Source organism: Calidris pugnax, unplaced genomic scaffold (genome assembly GCF_001431845.1).
Source record: "Calidris pugnax isolate Ruff unplaced genomic scaffold, ASM143184v1 scaffold15, whole genome shotgun sequence".
Lineage (NCBI taxonomy): Eukaryota > Metazoa > Chordata > Aves > Charadriiformes > Scolopacidae > Calidris > Calidris pugnax.
This window is the reverse complement of record NW_015090774.1, coordinates 8,346,189-8,369,687: the sequence shown is the minus strand read 5'-3', so window position 1 is coordinate 8,369,687 and position 23,499 is coordinate 8,346,189. Positions and strand designations below refer to the sequence as shown.

At 45.4% G+C, this 23,499-nt stretch overlaps 2 protein-coding genes across 3 annotated transcripts in view; both read left to right on the top strand.

The window, feature by feature from the left end:
- LEPROTL1 (leptin receptor overlapping transcript-like 1) overlaps positions 1-4,540 on the top strand; it is a 4,748-nt gene extending 208 nt beyond the window's left edge. Inside the window, exons 2-4 of the mRNA XM_014945474.1 lie at positions 185-260; positions 2,137-2,323; positions 3,367-4,540. Of these exons, the coding sequence (XP_014800960.1) occupies positions 185-260; positions 2,137-2,323; positions 3,367-3,483 (380 nt within the window). The 3' untranslated portion in view covers positions 3,484-4,540. The remainder of the gene's footprint in view (positions 1-184; positions 261-2,136; positions 2,324-3,366) is intronic.
- A 2,242-nt stretch (positions 4,541-6,782) lies between these two features.
- The window catches only part of SRP72 (signal recognition particle 72kDa), a 17,544-nt gene continuing 827 nt past the window's right edge, over positions 6,783-23,499 (top strand). Inside the window, exons 1-19 of one of the 2 annotated variants that reach the window (XM_014945215.1) lie at positions 6,783-6,946; positions 8,033-8,153; positions 10,691-10,814; positions 11,785-11,928; positions 12,687-12,798; positions 14,331-14,362; positions 14,643-14,767; positions 14,860-14,917; positions 15,110-15,241; positions 15,620-15,748; positions 16,275-16,347; positions 16,916-16,980; positions 17,966-18,061; positions 18,515-18,618; positions 19,244-19,321; positions 19,994-20,131; positions 20,377-20,414; positions 20,731-20,890; positions 21,862-22,032. In XM_014945215.1, coding sequence (XP_014800701.1) covers positions 6,832-6,946; positions 8,033-8,153; positions 10,691-10,814; positions 11,785-11,928; positions 12,687-12,798; positions 14,331-14,362; positions 14,643-14,767; positions 14,860-14,917; positions 15,110-15,241; positions 15,620-15,748; positions 16,275-16,347; positions 16,916-16,980; positions 17,966-18,061; positions 18,515-18,618; positions 19,244-19,321; positions 19,994-20,131; positions 20,377-20,414; positions 20,731-20,890; positions 21,862-22,032 — 2,015 coding nt within the window. In that variant the 5' untranslated portion in view covers positions 6,783-6,831. Of the gene's footprint in view, positions 6,947-8,032; positions 8,154-10,690; positions 10,815-11,784; positions 11,929-12,686; positions 12,799-14,330; positions 14,363-14,642; positions 14,768-14,859; positions 14,918-15,109; positions 15,242-15,619; positions 15,749-16,274; positions 16,348-16,915; positions 16,981-17,965; positions 18,062-18,514; positions 18,619-19,243; positions 19,322-19,993; positions 20,132-20,376; positions 20,415-20,730; positions 20,891-21,861; positions 22,118-23,499 lie in introns of those variants that run through there. The other variant, XM_014945208.1, reaches the window with a different exon arrangement.

Here is a 23,499-nt window from a genome sequence, read left to right as displayed (position 1 = left end):
GGGAGCGGGTGGGGAAGGGGGTCGGAGCTGCCCTCAGGTGCCTAGGGCGGGCAGGGAGGCCGCTGCCTCGGTGCGGGGAGAGCGACACGCCGCCCACCACACCCCCCCGCCGCCGCTGGCGGGGGTTTGTGTTGCCTCCCCGTGCCCAGCCCCTCACCCGGTGCCGGTGTGTGCTCTGTTGCAGCCCTGATCAGCCTGTCCTTCGGGGGAGCCGTCGGCCTGATGTTCCTGATGCTGGGATGCGCCCTTCCCCAGTACAAGTAACGTGCACTCTCTTCTTCTCCCTTTATTTTTTGGGCATGACTTTAACTCCCAAAAGGTTTGGCTTTCATAACAAGTCCGGCTGTTCTGGTTTGAGGAACCCACAACAATTTATTGTCCTTCAGACAATTATTCTGTCACCCATTCATCCCTCCCCACCTGGGAAGGAGAATTGGAACAAACAGTGAAACCTGAGGGTTTAAATATAAACAGACTTAATAGATGACTAGATAATTAACACTAATAACACTAAAGAACTAAATATTGATCCTGATACCAATATTAAAAAAAACCCACAAGGATTATCCTCAGCCAATTCTCTCAGCAGGAAGCCGTGCACTCCCAGCAGGGGACACCAAATGTGGGACACTGCGAGTGCTACGGCTTCAGGAGGAAGGGAAAGGCTCAGAGATCCAGTGCTGGGGCAGGAAGTTCTCAGGATGGCAGCCATCAAAGAGGAGCAGAAAATCCTCAGCAAACTTTCTAATTATATTGAATGTGATGTTCATGGCATGACATAATCCTGTTGGCCAGCTCGGGCCAAGTGCCTGGGTCTCACTCCTCTTCATCCCTACACCTGGCAAGGCTTGAAAACACTGAGACTCTGAAACCCTCATACCGTAGCTGGCTATAAAGTAAATATTTTCATAAATTCAGGCACTAGTCTTCTAAAAGTGCAGTTTTCCCAAGTATTAGAAGATAAATTAGTCCTGTGTTGCTCAAACCCAGATACCATCCAAGAGTTAATTCACCATAAACGTGAAGGCAACCAAAGTTAAATTACCAGGCCTGGCTGCAGACCGTTACAGAATGCACTGTCCTCACGTGTCTCCAATGTTGTCCCTTTGTGGCTTATCAGCAGATAGCACCTCCTGAACTAGAGAGCAAGTATCCATTATCAGGGAAGTGTTTGTGTTTTCTCTGGCTACTTGGTGGTAGCTGGGTCCTTGCCTGGCTACTGCACTTGGTAATGTAGCATCTGGAGTAATTGCAGCTGCTATCGATCTGTTGATTCTGTCTCTCAGTTTCCAGGAGATATGAAGCAATAGAGTGATAGTTCAGGAAATCAGGCCTGTGGCTGTGACCCTTTGCTGACTTTATAGGAAATCTTTTAAACGTTAAATAAATGCCTTATATCCTGTTTGTAGCCCTTCTGTTAGTGGTTGTGAATTGCAGTTTTCTACATATCTGACTGGCTTTCTTATGCCAGCTTTCTTTTGTTATAAAACCAGGGCTGGTGACACAAACCCATAGGAAGGAGGTCCTCCTGCAGTCACCCTTCAAACAATGCAGTCAAGTTTTATTGTAACAATGTGCAGCTGCGTTGGTGTGTCTGAGAAATCTAGTCTGGAGAGCTGCAAGCAATAAAAGAAAATGTTGCCAAATACGATGGTGTAATTTTTGTATGTTTTGGTTACTTGCATTCAGATTTAAGAAAAAAAAATATATCTCAGTGCCCCGAGCACTGGCTGAGAACAATACTCTGTTCCACCTGTGTTCACTGAAAGCTTATGGGCGAAACGATGCGAGGGCTCTACAAATGTATCTCTGCAATTCTTAAGGAAAGCTGACAGGTTACACTTATGAGTTAAGCTCATCTTGTGAGGTGGCGTTAGATTTAAGCTTGGCTTAGTGAAATCTTGCTTTAAGAATATCCTGTTAGTGAGCTCTCTGGAGCTGCTGCCGAGGTCAGCTGAAGCTGCTCACAAACTGTTGGATACATGTCAGCTTGCTCCAAAGTGGAGGCTTTGCTTTCTGTGGACTTGTGTCAGTCTTTCCTGAGCGGGGATGCTGGATGGGGAAAATGCCTTGCATTGATTTTTGGGAAGAACAGGAAGTAAATCAAGTTAACTTTTCTTCTCCTTTCTTTTTCAGCCAGTACTGGCCACTGTTTGTTCTGTTTTTTTACATCCTTTCTCCTATCCCGTACTGCATAGCAAGAAGATTGGTAGATGACACAGATGCTACAAGTAATGCCTGCAAGGAGCTTGCAATATTTCTTACAACAGGCATTGTTGTCTCAGCATTTGGGCTGCCGATAGTGTTTGCGAGAGCAGAACTGGTTAGTAATATTTCCATCTATGATTTTGTATTTTTTTTCCTAGAAAATTTTGTTCTTTATGGTTTTTTTTTAACTGAAGGTAAAGCTGCCATGCACTAAGCAACTTTTATAAATATGTTCTTAAGATTCTTGCGGTGGAAACAGAGTAAGAATTTTCTTGGCAAGAAAAACAGATACTAGAAGCAGAAGCATGGCAGAATGTCAGGATTGCCAGTTGCTTCTTGTGGTCCTGAAATAAAAGCCCTCACAGTCTATATGCAATGCAGAGAAAATGAGACAGAGGGTAGTATGAAAACTTAACAGGCACGTGACCAAATATATAAAATAATACTTTGAAGGCAGTTTGTGGAATAGTTGGTCTAAAGAAGCATGCATAAACAATGCATTTTTGCACACAACTGTAAATGATATTGGTGGTGTTATTTAAATTTCTGAGTTGTTATTATATCTTTCCCAGTATACAGCTTTTCACTAAAATCCTGTAAAAGATGACCTTGCCCGCGTGAATTTCAGAGAGCACTACTAGGTCAGAAACATGGAGGGCACTTTCCTAAAATCTCTTTAGGCAAGAACAGCTCAGAAGTGTTTGAATGCCTCACACCCTTTGAGTAATTCACTCGCTCTCCTTGAAAAGCATTCACCTCCTTTTTTGTTACTGGGATAATGCTCGCCTTTTGAAAACCTCATCCTTAAATGTCTGTTTAAAAAAAGTCCTATAGCACGGGTAGCAAGTATAGCTGGGCTGCAGATGCGTTTGATGCTGTTGCCTAGCCTTACTTGACTATTTTTGGATGTTACAGCAAAACAGCTGTGCCTGCTAGCAAGGGCTTTGTATGCAGCCAGAAGAAACTTGCAGTGGTGCTTGGCTGACTGTGGAACGGTCTAGTAATTTGGGGAAAACCCAGCTCAAATAATGAGATACCACCTTCTTGCATCACAGACCTGTTGCTGAACTTTGTCTGTAATGTGATATTAAGACGTCACCTTTTGTCATGTCAGTATTCAGTTCAAAACACGTCTAACTAAATTCCCCTTGTTCACAGATCTACTGGGGCGCCTGTGCACTTGTTCTTACCGGGAATACCGTCATCTTCGCCACAATCCTAGGATTTTTCTTGGTCTTTGGCAGCAATGACGACTTCAGCTGGCAGCAGTGGTGAAAGGAAGATAGGAGAACTATCCCTGGCATCTCCTCATGCAGTGGCCATCCATACAAATGAGAGAATGGGCAATAAAGAGAAGTAGCGTAGCAAGCCTCTTGAGTATTCTAGATGCTCCTTTTCACCTTGTTCGTTCTGAGTGTACTACTGTTGCTGACAGGGTTTCTACATTTTTATGAAGCGGAGAGAGGATTGATTTCATTTTTACCTATGGTATGTTTTTAGGTGCTCTCTTGGTTTAAAATTGTCATCCCTCTGTCCGGTGTTTATGTGAAGCTTTAAATCTGGAATAAGAACATTTAAACATGGTTTCAAAGAAGATTTAAAGTTGGGGATTTTTGGGGGGGGAAGGTGGTGTTTTATTGGTTTTTGGTTTGTTTGTTTGTTTTTTTTTTTTTTAATTTAAGCATTAATACTATGTTTCAAAATAACTTTTTTTTTATATATAGTGATTAAATTATGTACAAACTGAACTGAGGTAAGAGATTGTGCACCACTATTGTCAATTACCAGATCAACAGATTTTTTGCTATATTTTAGCAGAGGCAAGGCGGGGCGGGGAGTACAAGTTGCAGATTTTTCTTCTGCCCATACCTCAAACTGGGTGATGAATGTTGATAGCCTTCATTTCAGGAGAAGGCTGAGGAGCAGGTAGAGTTATTTGGGAGAACTCCTAAATTTTAACACTGCTAGCACTTTTACCTGCTTTGTTATCAATTCTTGCGTGGATGTGACATTCAAATACTCTGTAAATGTATTGATGCTATGACATGCAAAACTAAAGTATATTGTAGGGGAAGGGAAAATGAAGTTTAAATTCCATTTTTTTAAATAATATCTTTTGAACTCTTTCTATTTATAAGTATTGTATGATTTTGAACTTTTATGTCAACTTTTTACCATAAAGATGGTAAAATGTTCATTTTTGGAACTACTGGTCTCTGGTCTGTGTTAATTTGAAGCATATACAAAGCTATTTCCTCCGTCCCCTTTTTAATTTATTTTATACATAGTATATATATATATAATAAAACAGCTTTTCAAATGTAGATTAAAACTTTGTGTTAAACTTGCCTAAGTGATTTTTTTTTTTTTTTCCCCTTCACGCAGTGCAGTTGAGGCATGACTTTTGGAAGTCACTGGCTGAACTGATTTCACTGACTGTTTTTAAGTTCTTATGCGCTATCAGTTAATAAGATTTAATGTTATGTCTGTAACTGTAGCTTGTGTTCTGTAAGATTGCACATGTAGCTTCAAATATTTAAGACGTTTTCTGCATACCTCTCAATTGTCTGGATTTTTCATTTAAAGAAATCTGCCATTAGACATTCCATCATGAGATAGTTGATGAGTACCACTTAACTGGGTTTGATTGTACCATGTGCAGGGATAAAGTTGACCAAACATAAACTATATTTTTGTTCCAATTATTTAAAAAAACCAAAACAAACCTCTAGGAAAGTTACTGTGCATAATTAAAAGCTGAGGATCGCTTAGGTTTTGCTTAAGAGTGGAACACTATGAACAGGCACAGAATTGCAGGTCTTAGCCATAGTATTTGTGCGCAGATGTAGACAAAGATGTAAAGCTTGACTGTTTCAAGTCTGATAGTAATGGTAGCTACTTACACAATGTGCTCAAGGGAGTGATGGCAGCAGGTAGGGGCAGCAGGGGTGTAGCTACCTACAGGCGCTGCTTTGTTAACGTCATCCTGTGTTTAAATTCAGAGCTTGATTTTTATCCATCCTGGTAGAGGAACGAATAGGTGCCATGACCCTCACGCAGAGCCAATGTGTAGCAGATGGTCTTCCAGTCATAGGCAAGTGCTTCACCAGGCTGCCCACCATGGTGGTGTTGGGAGGTTCATGAGGGCTGTGGGTCACTCTTTTCATGGCCTTTTGCAGCAAGACCTCTGCATCCCTGAAAATCTCCCAAACCAGTGACTAAATTTGGATTCCTTAGCAGTCCTTGCAAAGCAGGAATGCTTAGGACTTGCACAAATCTTCCGAATCTGTGGTCAAAAACTGTTTTCTTTTCCACTCCTGTGCTGCCAAGCTTGCTTCTCAAAGTGATGCTGCTCTCTGGATGACTGGCCATAGACCTGACAATGTATGTATTGGCAGTGCGTTTTTTTGTATGTTAATTGCATTACAGCGTTCCCTTTTTTTGCTGTCACACGGGGTATGCACAGTATTGCTCCGATTTCTGAGCTGGACACTTGAGAGGTATGATCCTTCCATGTCATATGCACTGAGATAGCATTGCCATCCTTCTAGAGGGAAAAAACTTTGAACGATAAAAATTTTAAATAGCAAACAACGAGTTCTGTATGTTTAATCAAAAATACTCGAATAAAAGAGTATTTTGTTTAAAGTATTAATTGTTGTTTTTTTTTTTCTTTCTTTAATGTGGTTGTCACTACTGTTGAAGGGATGTGAGCAGATCACTCAGTAGTCCTTTGGAGTGAGTATTTGTGTCATTTACCTTGGAATACTCGATAAAAAGAGGCTCAGTTGCCTGGGGCTCTGCTGGTCACATCTCACACCTGCAGTTTTGCTGCAGTTTGTGTTTGAAGTCCAAATTATGATCTGTTGGGATCGTTACACAAACCGATAGCCACCTTCACCCTCTGAAGTATTTATGATTTTTATTAACCCCCCCCCAGCCTTTGTAATATTTGTAATCATTCATGACACTGCTGAAATTTGAAGACTGATGGTCATCTTTTAGCAGAAGAAACTAATGGGAATTGATGGAAAATCCTTTCTTTTTTTTTGGGGGGGATTGGGTGGGCATTCACCCTCTTCCCCCTGCAAACACACACATGCTCACTTTGGTCGTATCTGTTGACTTTATTATTATTTTTTATTATTATTCGGGGTGGCGAGGGGAAGGTTGGTTAAAATATTAACAGAAAAAAACCCCACTCTTCAGTTAAAACATTAGAAGAGAAGCGGAGCCGAGTAATTTGGCAATAACCGGGGCGCTACAGCCGCGCGCTCTTTTTTTTGATGAAGTCAAACTCAAAGGGTTTGAGTAAGAGTAAAAAATCTGAGGGCAATGAAGAAAATTCCAGCCCCTCGGCTCAGCAAGCGGACACCCTCCCTTCTCCCCCCTCAGCCGCTTCTGAGGGAGCGGGGCGGGCGGCGACGGTCTGAGGGGAGGAGAGAAGGCGGGAACGATGGCGGTGTGAGGGGAGGAGAGGGGGCGGGAGCGACGGCGGTGTGAGGGGCGGGCCGATCCTCCCCTTCTCGACGTGGCGGCCGGGGCGCGCAGCCCATTCCGCTTCCAGGGCAGCTGCCGCCCCGCTCCTCCCCTCCCGAGGTGCTTTCTCCTCCCGGTTCCAAGATGGCGGCGGCGGCGGGGGGCGGCGGCGCGGGGTCGGCGGCGGCGCTGTGGAGCGAGGTGAACCGCTGCGGCCAGAACGGCGACTTCGCCCGCGCGCTCAAGTCCGTTAACAAGAGTGAGTGACTGAGGGAGGGAGGGCGGGCGTGAGGGGCCGCCGCCATGTCGGCGCCGGGCCCAGCCGCGCCGCGAGGCCGTTAACGGCGTCCGTTCCCTGTCCTCCCCCGGCCTCGCATCTTTCCCGGGCGGGCTTGGCCTTGTGCAGGGGCCCCGCGGACCGGGGTACGGCTGTGGTGGGCAGCGAGGGGTTCCGTGTGCTGGCAGCATGCGGAGGGGGATGCGAGTGGGGCGGCCGCCTGGGCCCCGCTCCCCTACCGGGACCGTCGGTGGCTGCTGTTGCCTGGCGTAGGCCTTGGTGTGGGCCGAGCCCTCGGGGATGCCGGTGGGTTTCCTTTCAGCTTCGGTCGTGGGAGGAAAGGAAACTGCTTTTCCCCCCAGGAGCTGAGGCAGCGTTGTTGGTGCATACAGACTGACTGACTCGGGAGCCATAACCGGCTCGCGATGGAGAGACCAGGCTGGGCTGTGTTGTTTTGAGAGCTGGCCTTCCAAAATGGGGTTGCATTATAAGGCACGTTGTGGCTGGAACTTCTCTCTTTGCTGTTTGTAGGCAATAGGGACTCATCTGTCCCGGCAGATCTGAGTGTTGGGGTCACATTAAAAAATCAAATACCAAAACCTGTTTCTTCTAGCTCTCCCTCACTGTCTTCCAGTGACAGAAAGTATTAGCACGTAAAGTGACTGCCTGTCTAGAGCCATATGGTTCTTCTATATCAGGTGTTTTTCTTCCTGTATATGCTTTACGTGGCACTCAGGTTTTGGCACTGTGTTCTCTGCCTGGAAATGAAATGCGCCTGAAAGGTTTGTCCAGGTGTGTATAGCTCCTTTGGTGCAGCTCTGTTCCAGGTATGTTAGCACAGTGGTTCCTTGGGGTAAGTTCAGTATTTACACTGAATTCTTTTATCCTGACAGGATTTGTTTTATAATCTGAGCCAAAGCAAGCTATGCCAGGACCATGCCGTGGCCTAAATTGATGTGACTGCTCTCTGTGATGGGTTTTTGCAACTAAGAACATATGGCTCTTACAAAACCTTAGTCTGTGTGATAATGAGTTGAATCTTTGTGTTGAAGCTGGTTTCCCTTCCAGTACTGCAGATCAGCAAAGACGATGTGACGGCACTTCAGTGTAAAGTAGTGTGTCTTATCCAGAACGGGAACTTCAAGGAAGCCCTCAGCGTAATCAACACCCACACTAAAGTGTTAACCAGGTGAGTTGTGTCTTGCTGTACTCTACAAGATATGAAGCAAGTCCTTGAGAAGCTGCTGCAGCGTCAGTGGAGGGGACTAATAGGCAGCAAAATAAAGAGCAGGGGGTACTCAGAGCCTTTGGGATTGGGTTTCTCAGTGAAATGCTGATTTATTCTGAGTGTGAGAGTGGGTCTGGATGAGTTTGAGGTGGTCTAACAGTTTGCTGTTACTGTTGAAGGGATTGCCCCTTATCTAGTTTTCAGCCACCTTTGTGAGCTGATTCTGCTTGTTGATGTGGTTGAGCACCGTAGCTGGTACAAGGGAACAGGACAGATCTCATGGGGAGTGAAGAGAGAAGGGAGAAGCCCTTGCCATTGGCAGCAAGCTGTTAGCTTTGCTTGGCTGTCTTGTCATACTGCTCCTTGGGCTCCTTTTCTTTGCCAGCCTGAAGGTACTGCTTCAGCTTTTGGGATGATGCAGGCCCTTTCTATGTCTTCTCAAAATCAGAACCTTGGAGACAACTTGTGTTTGAGAACAAGTCAAGCTTCCCATTTGTGTCATTAAGCAGACTCTGATTTTTTTCCTAATAAATGTGCTCTTTGTGCAATGCCTGGGATGAAATTTGCTACCCAAGAATTGCCTGGTAGCAAAATTTTTGTATTTCAGATACTGCTCTTTTGTCCTCACTTGAGATAGGAAAAAAACCCAATTTTCTTCTCAGTAATTTTACTGTTCAGTGAAGTCTCTTCTAACTAACTGCACTCTCTGAAATGAACGGTATATTTTTCAAACAATGTGTGCTTCTAGCAGTGATAACATCTGATGTGTGTAGTTAATACCAAGGAATGGTATGCAGAGAGGCTCTTGCTTATACTTATTCCCATAACAACCAAGGTCAGCTAACTGTGTTATGTTGGAGGGCTGGGTGTGGAAGAGTGTGGAGGGATCGCATCTGTGGGGAAGAGCAAACAGGACAGGTGATCCAAACCTGACCAACAGGGTATTCCATCCCATCTACCACATGCTTAGTATAAAGCTGAGGGATCAAAGGGGGTCACACCTCTTCTTCAGTGGCTGGTGTCCAAGGAGGGCTCTGTTCTTCTGCCTTTGATCCTGATCTGTGTGTTCCTGAATGCAGTTCTTGAATTCAGTTCCTGTCTCCCCCGTGTCCAATCCTAGCACTTGTCAGTGACGTGGTCAACATCCTGGGAGCTTGATATTGGTTTTGTATATGTTTGTGTACATTTCACTATTTTCTTATTAATATTATTATCTTTTATTGTTAATATTTCATTATAGCTGTCCTAGGTTTTTTTCAGCTATGAGTCCCTCTTCCTTCCCCTTCTGGGAAGGGAGAGGGGTTAATAAAGAGCATCTGTCATTCATTTAGTGGACAGCCCAGCCTAAGCCATTGACGTCTTGTTAAGGAACTTCCCAGAAAAGTGTGTTATTGTATCAGTGTGATGAAGCATCTCTTCATTTCTGTCACGTCTGAAACAAAATAATTACCTTATTCACAAATTCCTTGTTTTCTGGGATGGAAGGGGTTTAATTTAAATTTTTAAGGTGGTTTTTTTTAGTATACGGTGAGGAGGAGGAGTAGTTTCTCTAAATTCAACTGGCTTCAGAGTTCTCCATATAATTTATTTAGCTTGGATATACTGTGTGTCTGTCTCTATCAGGGAAAGTGGTGGTTCTTGCTGTGCCTTGAAGTTGTCCTGTCCTGCACTAAGGCTGGCACACTGCTTTAATTCTTAATGCTCTTTGTTTGTTTTCAGACTTACCTAATACTCAGCTGGACTGAGATTAAGTAGACAGAGAAATAGCTGGTGACAAGTGGCACCAGTGATGAACTAAGGGAATCACTGATTAATTTTCCTTTGGCTTAAATGGTAACTCACTGGGTAGGTGGAACGTAGCCTTTAAGGCTCTGTTTGTTTGATAGCGCTTCCCTGCTGGTGTGAGCTTGCTTTGAAGCCAATTTTATATTAACATCAGCAAACCCTTTTGCTGTAGTTCTGCTGCGCTGATACTTCAAAATAGGTTAATGATACCATTGACTTAGTTTTAGACTATAAGAGGGACTGTGTTTTATACCATTTCCTTTCTCTTTCTGCATGAGTTGATTGTCTTTGAAGGTTTGCAGTAACAGTCTTACTGTAATGATAGACCTTCTGCTTAAGAAGGAGTCATGTAATGAAGTTGGGTATTGTTTTACCCATAAGCATTTGACTCGTATGATCTGTAGGAGGCCAGGGGAGATTTGACATGCTGTGTGTCTGGAGACACCAGAAAATAAAAAGGAACCTCTTCTTTTAGATGAAGTTTTGATATTCCTTCTCTGTTTAAAACAAAGTATGTTTAAGATATTTTCAGTGCTTAGCAGATAGATAATTCAGTAATCTGGGATCATGTGTTCACCTGTGGTGTTTGGCTTCTGGGGAATGTAGCAGTGTGTGACTAATTAGGGCTGCTCAACCAAGTGTGTTCAGGTGGGGGGAATGCTATTGAATGAAGACTACAGTGCCTGCTGACAGCCTTTGTCTTGTCCTTGCAGTGATGTTATTGCCTTTGAGAAGGCCTACTGTGAATACAGGTTGAATCGTATTGAAAATGCTCTCAAGACCATACAGAGTGCCAGTCAGCAGACAGACAAACTGAAGGAGCTTTATGGACAAGTGGTAATTACAAGCTTTTCTTCCTGGTGGCAGTTTCATATGTTGGATGCCTTGTCCCTCTTCTAATGTGGGGCAAATATGGGGAGAAAATTTCCTTCTCTGTCTTGAAGGTACGGAGAGGTACATTTTGCAACTGCTCCAACTTATGTGGAGCTTCAGTCACCTGTTGCTGGAGGCAGAGCCGTCATCTTATTGCCACTGAACCAAAGCAATACATTTGTGACTCCCTCTCCCAAAATGGGTCTGGCCTGATAGTAGCTATTTGGCTGAGGGGATGGAGGGTGGAAAAGAGCTGGTGAGATTTATTTGTGGTTGAGCCATCTGCTTGCATTAGATACCTGTTCAGGAATGGTTTGCAGGACCTGACATCTGTCCTGGTTTGAGATAGAACAAAACCAATTTTCTTCTCCTCAGTAATTTTACTTTTCACTTAAGTCTCTTCTGTACACTGCAATTAACGGTGTGTTTTTCAGATGTTATTGCTGCTAGAATAAGAAGTGAAAAGGTTTGTTCTATCTCAAACCAGGACACATCTCAGACATTAGAAATGAAGCAGAAAAAAAGTGGTGTTTCTTCTCTGGTTTCTCCCTGGTAGGTGAGAAGAGTTTTGTGAAGAATTGGCTGTCTTCTCTCAGCTGCATGAAAGACCATTAATTAATCTCTCTCATACAGGGGTGATCTAATCTGGAAAAAGGCTGTTTGAGGGCAAAACTGTGTAAACTGCTGCTTTTAAAGAAGCTTTTTTAGGAGTGAGAACTGTGCCATTTGCGTGCAGGTAGCTGGTGTCATTGCATCAGTCTTTGCAAAAGTAACCTATAGAGTTTGCTCTTAGAGGTAGAGGCAGATGCTAGTGATGTTCAGCTTAAAACGTATGGTGCGCTGCTGCTGCCAGTCCATGGGGAGGGAGGAGGCTGTAGTTAATAGCATGCACAGGGAAATACTATTCTGAAGGCTAAACCCTTCCCCTTCTCAGTTGTACAGGTTGGAGCGTTATGATGATTGTCTGGCTGCATACAGGGATCTCATCCGCAACTCCCAGGATGAGTACGAGGAAGAGAGAAAAACCAACCTCTCTGCTGTTGTGGCAGCACAAAGCACTTGGGAAAAGGTGATGCCGGTAAGTAAGTGTGTGTATGTGTAAGAGTGACAGCCAAGGAATAAAGGATATGGAATTGTAGATCTTCTAACAGGATAGAAATGTTTTCCTGTCTCTTAATGACTTCTGAGTGTATTGAATATCACCTAGTGGTTTCCCCTATAGGGAGGAATAAATGCTGTTATTGTTCTGAGGGCTGAAAAGTTATAGTTCATCTTTGATCTCTGGGAGATGTCACACAGAGCAGGAAGTACATCTCTCTGAGCCTCCATTAGGCAGAACACCTGTGGTGACCAGCACTTTCCTCTGTCTCATTACCCTCTTGCCCAGGGTAAAGCTAACTGCCTGGCTCACACAGCTGTGTGTCGGAATGTTTTTGTTAATGAGCAGTGCAGATTGTAATGTTCCAAGTTTTTCAGAAATCTTTGTCCTTGGCAGTGTGCACAGCACAGCTTTCTGTGCAGCGCTGTGGACCCACTTTCTAGTTCTCTAGAGCAGCCATTCTTACCTGTCCTCTTTCAGCAACCTAAGTATTCCCCAAGTTCAGGCTCGAGTTTTGTTGCTGCCTTGTCAATTGCCTCTGATTTTGCTGTGCAGTGTGAGGAAAGCTCCTTTGCACTGTGACTGGTTTGCCAGATGTGTGCCCTTTTAAAATGGCATCTAAAGTTATTTTGCAAGGAATAGTTTGTACATGAAAGCTATAGTTTGTATCCATTACCTGTCAAATCTATATAGATCAGTTGGTGTTTATGCAGTGTTACATTTGCTTTTCATGCCAGGAGGATTTGGGCCTTCGAGAAGCTACCTACGAGCTGTGTTATAACAGTGCATGTGCATTGATTGGGCAAGGAAAGTTGAATGAAGCAATGAAGAAACTGCAGAAAGCAGAAGGTAAAAACATGGTGAGGTGAGAGGGAAGCTTTGTGTGATAGAAGTAATTACTTGCTCTTTGTAGAAACAGAGAGAAAGTGGTTTTGAAAATTTAAAAACTGACCAACAACAGGATTTGTTGTATGAGTTTCCAGTTGATTCCTGACAGAACTGGTGTTTTTGTAGAAATGTTCCTCTGCAGCTCTTTTCCAGAGCCATGTGGCATGTACCTGGCTCTCTTACAGCCTCCTGATTGGTTTTCAATGCCTTTAAAGTCCACTTCCTATTCCAAAAAACTACTCAATCTCATAAGCATGAGATGTTTCATCTCTTCTAATTCCTGATTGTGTTGGCATATGTATATATATTGACATATATAAAAATTACAAAAAAATAATTGTTCATGGTCTCAATTGGGTATGAAATTAGTATAAGGCAATAAATGAGCTTTTTCTGGAAGAGAATTATTTTTCTATTCAGTGGAAGGGGATTTTACCTGTGTGTTTTGTTGTTTTTTTTTTTTTTTTTTTTTAAAGGCTGGGGGAGGAGAGTTAGGAAGAATTAGTTTCTTTCTGATCTAATTACTCTTGCAGATAAATAGGTCGGTTCTGTCCTGATTTTGATGATAGAATAGCGGCTCTCCCATACAACTGATTTATTGAGCATGCGTAATTTGACCCATCCCTCTGCCTGCCACTTGTGTGTCCTTCACCATTTCAAAGGTTTTGGGCTGTGCCCATAAGTCTTTTCATGAGTTATGGAGACCAGGAGCGAACAGAAGAGTCCAGATAAAGGTGCCAAATCAGAGAAATGCCTCATTTCTCCTGGTGGTTTTTTGTTGTCATTTTGTTTTTTTCTGTGTGTTTTGTTTTTTTTTTTTTTTTTTTTTTTTAAAAAGGCTGGGGGAGGAGAGTTAGGAAGAATTAGTTTCTTTCTGATCTAATTACTCTTGCAGATAAATAGGTCGGTTCTGTCCTGATTTTGATGATAGAATAGCGGCTCTCCCATACAACTGATTTATTGAGCATGCGTAATTTGAATCTATGTGCTGTGACAGTGGTCCTTTGGGGAGCAAAACAAATGATGTTTTGGTGAGGTATATGAGAAAGTTAAGAAGTGACTGGTATCTGTACTGAAAATTGATGGAATTGCTGCCCCATAAAGGCTGGTGTAATCTGAATATTGCAGGTTTGCATCACTTAACTCCTAAGATGGTGAGCAGGTGCAGCTGAGTGATCGCTATGGAGAAGATCAGGAGCTAGGTTTAAGGAAATTTGTTTGGGAGAGAAAATGAGCATGTGGCTCTGCTCTCAGAAGGTAGCTTTGTTGGGGACAGCATTTGCTGTGCATTTGATATTTCTTCTACATCATAGTATTCTCCCTCATGCTCAGTCCCATCTATCATCAGGCTTGTAGTCTGATGTGCCATTTTTATGCTGCAGAAGTTTCAGGGATACATGAAGAGTGTATGTTCTGCTGTGATTCTAGGCTGGGTGTTACCCCTTAAGCCTTCTAAATGGTGTTCTTCAATTTTTTTTTTTTTTTCCTTCTAGAGCTGTGTCGCCAGTCGCTATCAGAAGACTCTGTAAGTTCTTGGTGTTCTGGAAAGTGTTTGCTTTACACGAGCGTGAACAAGGGTGCAACCATAAAGTGTGCTGCAGATGGCCAGAGGGCAGCCAAAGCTGCTGTGCAGTATTATCCAGCAAGACTTGCCACGGCTGCTGGTACCAGCTTGTGAGGCTGGGGCAGCCAACCTGCTAGTACTGCCCAAGACAGCTCAGAGACATTTGCCAGCAGAATGCTGAAGCCAGGGGAAGGGAGGTGAGATGGCAGTTTTTTAAATTTTTGCCTTGATTTTTCTTCAGGATGTGACAGAGGAAGACATCGAGGCTGAACTGGCTATTATTCATGGTCAGATGGCTTATATCATGCAACTGCAGGGTCGTACAGAGGACGCTCTACAACTCTACAATCAAATAATCAAGTTGAAGTAAGGGCTTTTCTGAAACTAATACTCAGTCTTCCATCTGTAGAGAGACTACTGTTTAACAGCAACGCGCTTTCTGCTTGTCTTATCTGCAGGCCAACAGACGTAGGACTGCTTGCTGTCATTGCAAATAACATCATCACAATTAACAAGGTATAGAATTACCTTGCTGCTTTCAATGTGGGCCTTCCTGGTGGTTACTCAGCCTGCTTCTCTGTTTCTGTCAAGAGAAGAGGGCTAATCAGGAAAGACTTTTTTCTAAACAGTAGTTAAATCACAGACCCAGAGACCTCTCCTTCTTCAAGGAACGTAGTGAAACCTTCTCATGATGTGTGATTTCCCCAGGACCAAAATGTCTTTGACTCAAAGAAAAAGGTGAAGCTGACCAATGCAGAAGGTGTTGAGCATAAACTCTCCAAGAAACAGCTCCAGGCGATTGAATTCAACAAAGCTTTGCTGGCAATGTACACTAACCAGGTAGGGAAAACTGAGCTGCAGCAGGAATTTGGGGAAGAATGGGTTTGCAGTTGTTCTGTATCAGAAGATAAGACCACTTGGTTTAGGCACAGAAGTGAGGAGGGAAAAAAAAAAATCATCCCAAAAAGAAGACCACTAGTTGTGTAGTGACTTGGGTGTTGCTGTGGAGGATGGTGTGGAGATTAACAGGAGACAGAAGGGGTGTGTGGGATTCTTAGATACATCTAAAGTGCTACTAAGGGTACTTGCTCTTGCTTCTGTGTACCCATTTCAGGGAAGCCATTACTAGCATCTCTTCTTAGATACACTGGTATGTTAGCCTTGCGTTAGGTGCTTGCAGAGGTTGAGAAAATTGTATTCTCTTTTCCGGTTCCTCAGGCAGATCAGTGCCGCAAGCTGTCAGCAAGCCTGCAGTCACAGAGCCCCGAGCATCTGCTCCCTGTGCTTATCCAGGCAGCCCAACTGTGTCGTGAGAAGCAGCATGCAAAGGCTGTAGGGCTTCTGCAGGTAGGTTAAGAGAAAATACTCCTTTGTCCAAGCTCCATTTAAACTTGTGCTTTGTGTTCTCGTGTGCTGTTTCCCTTAGCCTGTTTTGTCTGGTTTAAATTTCCAGGGGTATCTGACTGTGCTTATTTTGGTTTGGTGTAATGCTGCTGGAAAGCATTTACATCCAACTGAACGATGCCGCTTCTTTTAAAGGGAAATAGTTCCCTTGCACCTCTGATTTTTATGCTTAGGAAGCTATAGTAGACGACTTCTAGGGTAAGCAGTGGGCTCTGATGCTCTGCTTGCCAGCAGTTTGCAACAGCTTCCTTTTGGGAGGGAGTGATGGCCTGGGACAGGAATCAGAGAGGACAATGGGGCCACTGGCATGGTTTGGGGCCCTCCCCTGCTGTGTGCTGAAGCCTGCTTGTGCTGGAAAGCTTCCTTTGGCTCTTGCCAGCTTGCTGTGACTGAGCATGAAAGATGATTCACCAGAGCAGCAGCCTGGTGCCCACACACATGTTGAATTGTTCTTTTCTCTGACTCTCAGGACTTTGCAGACCAGCACCCTGCCAATGCAGCTGAGATCAAGCTGACGATGGCCCAATTAAAAATTGCTCAAGGTATCCAGTGTCCTCCTTTGTTGGGAAGTGTCTGCATGTGATTATGGTATAAGGGGTGAGAAAAACAGGATTTAGGGCAATCTTTGCTGTAGTCACTGTTGTTAACAGGGGTGCAGAGCAGAGATCCTAGAGATTCTTTCAGTTGAGTATTCTGTATGTATATGGCTATGGCAGGATAGAGCTCATAGCTTAATGTCTGGGTGTCCAGGCTCCACGGACCCCTGGCAGAGAGGCCCACAGTCTTTGTGACTCATAAGGCTGAATCTGTTCTGGGGCAGGAGGGTCTTGGGAGCAGTGTGGAGCTCCCTGGTGGTACCATTCCCATATACAGTTGGGCAGCACAGAGTTGCTCCTAGAAGAGAAGACTCTGCTTGTAAAGCTTGCTCCTGAACCATTGCAGAATGTGGCAAGAGCAGAAAGGTCCTTTGTGTGGAGGCCTGGAAATGGGAGAGATACTCTGAGAATGGGATTATTATGCCCCTGTTGTTTGCCTTTGGCTGGAAGGTCACTGGCAGGGTGAAGTGTTACTGTGCCATTCAGAGCATTTTCCTCCTGGTCTCTCTCCTAGGCAGCGTCACCAAAGCCTGCATGATCCTGAGGAGCATAGAAGAACTGCAGCACAAGCCTGGTATGGTAAGCAAAACTCAGTCTGAACTGTGTGAGGTTTTTCCCTTGTAGCACAACTTTATACTGCCTGCTTGCTGTTGCCTCTTCCCTGTGGCTTTCACTTGACCTGAGTGTCTGCAGGGAATTTGAGCCCATCTTCCTTGTCTTGGACAAAGGTGGGAATTGCTTGCATCAGGTGGCCTGAACTTAGCCACAGAAGTACTCTGCCTGTCAGCAGAGGTGCTCTCTGCCTATGTTCCCACTCTCTCGTGATCCCTCAGACCTATGTGTTGCTTGGGTTTACTTGCATAACATGACTGGAACAGCTGCTTCCCTGGTATGTACCGTTAGGAAATTTTTGAAGCAGCTTTAGCACAACAGGCATTAGGGAGAAAGTGCTATATGTTCCATCCCCACAGCATCACCCTGGTCTGCGTGCATGTCCACCTCTGGTATTTGGAAGAGCTTGATGACCTTGAAAATGCTCAAGTGTAGAGCGTAAGCATCTTGAGCAGGGCTGACTATTGTAGGTCTGTTCCATTTGCAAGTGTGAATGATCATTTTTGAGGGCAGTCAGCAATACCAGCTCCTTGCCCTGGGTCACCTCTGGTTGTTACTGGGGTTTAGATAAGCAGATGATGGCTTTATCATCTCTTCAGTGCTGATTTCTTTTTTCATGGCTCTTGGGATAGAGAATGGGGGAAGGGGGAGAATAGAAGGATTTTTAATGAAACTCTGATCAGTAGCAAGCAAAGTGTTAAAAAGGTTCTTTCTGTGAATGCAGTCTTAAGCTTGTGTCACAGGAGATTGCTGGGGACATTTCTTTGCGAAGGACCTGGGTAGGAAGGTCTTGCCGGGGTATCCTGGCTGTTACCACAACTGGGTTTTAGGGACAGAGCAGAATGCTCACATTGAGTGTGCTTTTCTGAAATTCCATCATGTAACTGCTGACTCTCTGGCTATAGACAGCTTGTGTGAAGATCTGCTATAAGCTACTCTTGAATGTTTGCAGGTGTCTGCGTTGGTGACAATGTACAGTCATGAAGAGGACATTGACAGTGCAATCGAGGTCTTCACACAGGCTATCCAGTGGTATCAGCAATTCCAGGCAAGTCAGACTAGAGGAGCTAATGCGGCAAGGATTTGTCTCAAGTCTTTTCTAGCTAGTCCAACTCACCTTCTCCTGTTGATGCACAGCCCCAGCAGCTCATCCACTTGGGGTTTTGGAGAGCTGTGAGCTCATTTTGTGAGCATTTGTTTTATCACTGTTTCATTATTTTAGATGTGTTGAAAACAGGGAGCATCAGTTCCCCTCAGGAGAGTGGGGGCAATGGATGCTCAAATATAGCAATCTGGCCTTCTCCCTGATTAGATGCATTGTGGGGCAGCAATGCCCCATGCAGTTCTGCTTTGCATCATAGAGTACAAAAGTGGTCTACTTTCTGCGTGACAGGGTGCTAACTCAATTCTACTTGGCCAGGTCTCAGGGGCATTAAAGCTAGCTAGAGCTGGGCTCCGTGCTGTGATAATGAGGAACTAATTATGGCTCTGTGTATTTCAGCCAAAGTCTCCTGTCCATTTGTCACTGATAAGGGAAGCTGCCAACTTCAAACTAAAGCATGGCAGGAAGAAGGAAGCAATCAGCGACTTGGAGGAGCTCTGGAAGTGAGTTGGGTGGTTGTTGAAACAGAGGTCTCCACCCAGAGACCTCTGCAGGCTGTCTGGTGCCAGGCAGTGTCTGACAATGTTGGTTGACAGGAAGCTACCCTTTAGAGTTGGTTTTGCACAGGGGCTCCAATGCAAAGCCGTATTTTGGAAGGAGGGAGGATTATTCACTTGATCTGTAGCTGATGTTCACTTGAAAACCTGGTTGACTTGTCCCAGAAGCCTCTTGTGTGCAGTGAAGGTTGCACGAAGGGACTGGGATGCTTAGTTTTCTCTAGTGCTGCATAAACCATGGATGTTTTGGTTTTAGTTTTTATTATGCACTTGATGGGATTTGGGGGAGGGAGGGACTGTTAACTTGCCTTTGCTACTGGGACCTGAGGGATTTTTGTCTTTCATTGCTTATTTGATGATACTGTGGAGATGTGTACACCTGCCTTTGTCCACACCAGTGATGTTTGGTGATGTGCTCTGGAGGAGACCACAAACTGATATGCCTGTCCCCGCAGACAGCAGCTATGCTGCAGCAAGCACTGCACCCTCATCCCCCCAGTCTTTGGGATGAGAGTGTACCTTGGTAACTTGGTCCTTTTTTGTTTTGTTTGTTTTTTTCTTCACTACAAAGGCAAAACCCAAAAGATGTGCATACTCTGGCACAGCTCATCTCTGCATACTCCCTCGTGGACCCCGAAAAAGCTAAAGTGTATCCTTTTGATGGTGGTACCAGAGCAAAGAAAGGGGTGTTTAGGCATTGCTCCCTTGGATTTCAGCTGTATGGGGAATCCAGTCTCACCTGAAGAAAGGCAAGTAACATCTCCAGAACAGCTCCATATCAGGTCAAGTTGTGTGGAGCTACTCTATTTCCCGAACTGGTTTGATTACTGTGGGATCCTAGGACCCTTCTGTGTTTGGCCTCCTTCTCTCTGAGAACTCATAACTTAAGACTAGGTGGAACCGAAAATAGGAGCTTCTCCATCTTTTCTATTGGCATCTTAAACCTGTGGTAGTAATGCAGGACTGTGCCTGATAAAACATGGCTAAGTTTTCACTTACCTAAAATACTGTGTTCATATATTGCTTTTGCCACCCTGAGCAGTTTTCAGAGGAAGTTGGTGCGTCTGTCCTCATATAAAAGAAGGAAAAGAATGAGGCAGATGGTGATTGAGTAGCTCATCCCAGCTTGTGTAGGCAGATGGTGGGAGAGCCAGAATTAGCCTCTTAGGCCTGTCTGGTGAGCTGAAGTTGCCCATTGCCTGTTTCTACATTGCTAACAGGCCAAATTTGTTCAAGCCTGAAGTTGTCTGTTGCAGTCTGGACAAACCTGGGTGTTTATCTTTTTGCTTGCTGGTTTGTGTCCCTGAACCCTTCCTTGCAGTCTTAGCAAACACTTGCCTTCCTCGGACACCATGTCACTGAAAGTAGATGTTGATGCGCTGGAGAACTCCCATGGAGCAACCTATGTTCGGAAGAAAGCTGGGAAGCTCACTGGAGATAGCCAGCAGAAGGAGCAAGGGTAAAGTGGGCTGCTGTAGGTCTGGTGCAGACATTCTTTGGGGTGGCACAAGAACCACACCTGGTGTTGTGGGGGCATTGCTGTGAAAGGCAGCTGGTGGAAAGGGAGCATGTTGTTTAACTGCAAGGAGCTTCAGGTAACAGCAGATCAAGTTTTGAGAGAGATGGGAATGATTTAGCTTCTTCCAGGGCTAGCTTTTAGTTGTCTGCTGTGTCACAACGGCTGTTTCCCTTCTTGCTTTTCAGACAAGGGGATGTGAAGAAGAAGAAGAAAAAAAAGAAGGGTAAGTTGCATTTCCTAGCTGTTGACACAGCATGGCTCTGGAGAGCTTGCCAGATTGTTTTTTCCAACAGCCAGCTTTTGAGCTTCCCAGGAGCTGGAGCCCTTTGCTGGTAGTGGGTCCCTGTGGACCCGGATCTTCATGATAGATTGTTTGAATGGGGCATTTTTCCACAGAAGGGAGAGCAACACCCTGATGGGACGATGTGGGTTGCTGGGCTCTTGTCCTTCCTGGCTACTGACATCCCATGAGTATCCCTTAGTGATACCTCTCTGGTGTGTTGCCCCAATCTCATTTCCTGGCACTGGATGTTCTGCAGGAAAACTGCCTAAGAACTACGACCCCAAGGTGACTCCTGACCCTGAGCGGTGGCTTCCAATGCGAGAGCGTTCCTACTACCGTGGACGGAAGAAGGGCAAGAAGAAGGAGCAGGTTGGCAAGGGGACTCAGGGTTCAACCACAGCTGGCTCCTCTGAACTGTAAGTACCCATTTTGCAGGGTGTAGTGTGGGGAATCACTGGGAGGGCTGGGTTGGTGCTGCCTTTCTGTGGCTCTCACCACACCAGCTGTGGGTAGCACAAGAGGGACAGTACTTTGCCACAACCTTCAAACAGCTGCTCTTCCTGAAGATCCCTATAGGCTGCTGTAAACTAAAATGATACAATAGGCATCCTTGAAGTGCCAAGGTGCAAATAAAATTACTGTAGTCTTTTAATGTGCTTTTCTTAGCTTTGACAGTAAGGTGAATTTTGCATGCTTGCTTTCAAGATACTTGCTTGAAAGTCTTTCGGCAGCTGGAGAACCATTAGTCATGATTTGGGAAAGCACTATTCTTCCTTCTAAATTGACACTGATTATTTGAGCTGGAATCAGGGTTTACATTGTGTATGAGGCCTGGCAGCAAGGTGATGACTTACTAGTGTCTGAGGGAAGGAAGTATGTCTAAAATGATAGCAACGCAGGGAATTGCCACTGCTGTCTGATACACAGCTGTCTCAAAACAAGCATGGATAGCCCTTTGTGGCACTGTTGGCTTGAGCAGCGTTTGCAAGGAGAGCTGGCACAAAGATGCCTTTGGTTAAGAAGAGAGAAAGGGTGTTGGGTTTGCACTGCCTAAGCGTGGAGGACTGAAAGGCTTCTTGTGTGTTGCATGAGCTGTCACATGTCTTTGCAAAAGTTAGCCTTGCTTTTCTTGTTGGGGACTTGCACTGTCTAGTGAACATCAGTTAGAAGGTGATTGTCTGCCCTTTGAGACATGTTCCCATCATCCATCAGCCTTTCTATATATGTTGAAGCTTATTTAAGATCTCCTTGCATGAGTGCCTTCCTGTACATAATACTGTCTTATGGGGCAGCTGCTGTTTTTCCCTGTCAGCTTCCTGCAGTAGTGCCACATCTTGCAGGTGGTTGTGAACCCACGTGGTACCTGTTTCTCTCATCTTCCCTGCAGGGATGCCAGTAGGACTGCCAGCAGCCCACCTACCTCCCCTCGGCCCGGCAGCGCTGCAGCTGTGTCGGCCACAAGTAACGTCATCCCTCCCAGGCACCAGAAACCTGCTGGTGCCCCGGCCACCAAGAAGAAACAACAGCAGAAGAAGAAGAAAGGGGCTAAAGGAGGGTGGTAAAAAGCAGGATGTGTAACCTCCCTCCCTCAGTAGGTGATGCTGGTTGCAGAATAAAGGTCGAAAGAAAGTGCTGGTAAAAGACTCTTGGCATCTGGATCTCTGTCCTGCCTGTCAGCGGTCTGGGGGGAGGTGGGCTGGTGTAGGCACCAGGATGTATGTGTCTGCTCACCAAGCTGCCTTCCTCACACTTGCATCCACTGTGACTTAGGGTGTGGGCATCAAACTCAGATGCACGCCATAAGAAGAAATCTGTCCATGTTGCCAAACTTTTAAAAGATGTGGAATAATCAAGAACTTAGTGAATTTGCATTTGATTTATGCTCCTCCTGTGTATGTCAGTTAAGGTCTTCAGCAGATTTGTCAGCCAATGTCTCTGACCATGTGTGATGCGAGTGCTGTCTGGTCTCAACCCAGTTGGTCATTGACCACCAAACAGCACAAGCACCAAGGGTCTTGGGAAAGAACATATGGGCTAGATTATACCAGTAGAAGATAGTCTGAAGGGGAGGACAGGGCTGTTGGGAGAAAGAGTGGCAAAGTGTGTGGCAGCTGACTGTCTGCTTTTCTGCAAGCCAGGTGCCTTATTCTAGCAGGGCCTGGCAAGACCAGAGTGAGCTAAACCGAAGTGGCTGGTTGTGGTGGTGGGCATGGAAGAGGCGTTGTGCTTCTCAGGTAGAAGCTGGTGGTGAGATGGAGAAGTGTTTGCTCTTTTTACACCCCACAGGTAGCACCCAAGCATCTCTTGAAAATTCTGGCTTGATCTGGACGTGGCAAAACATTTTTCCATACGGTGGGTAGAAATAGCACCTCAGGGAGAGTTGTCAGATGCAAAGGCAGAAGTCTCTGCCAGAATTTAAAGCCAAGGCCTGAAGAGGTGGGGAGCAAGGGAAATATTGCTGTGTCTTAGCACTTCACCACCACCTCGCGCACACTCCAGTGGTCATGGAGTAAAAATCGAAGTAGAATTTAGTCTTTATCACCTTTACTGTACACTGGCACCAGCTGGGAGGGGGTTGAATGTGTGTTGTGCTCTGAGTGAGAAAGAACAGAGCATTGAGAAAACAGCTTTCTGAATGGCTGGCAGAGGCACCTGCTGCCGGGTGAGTGCTGGATAGAAGGGATTGTTCCAAATGTGTGACTTGTCTGGGTGCTGTGCCTCCTCTTGGCCAGCGGCTGGTGACTGCAGGCGAGAGCACTATCCTGCAGCTTCTGGAGGGTGATGTGGAGAGAGGAGATGCTGGAGGAGAATGCAACTCCGTGTTCCCCAGGCGTCTTCTCTGGTTAAACCTGGCTGAAATGCTCGCCGAGACGGGGCAGCCTCAGCCGAGGGCGCAGCGGACGGGGCGGGCGCCGCGCGTCCCGGGCTGCAGGGGGAGCCGTCCCTGCGCGCTCCCGCTGTGTTCCCGCCCGTCCCTGCGCGCCGCCGGGCGCCCAGCGGAGCGGGCCAGCCATGGGCTCCCGCC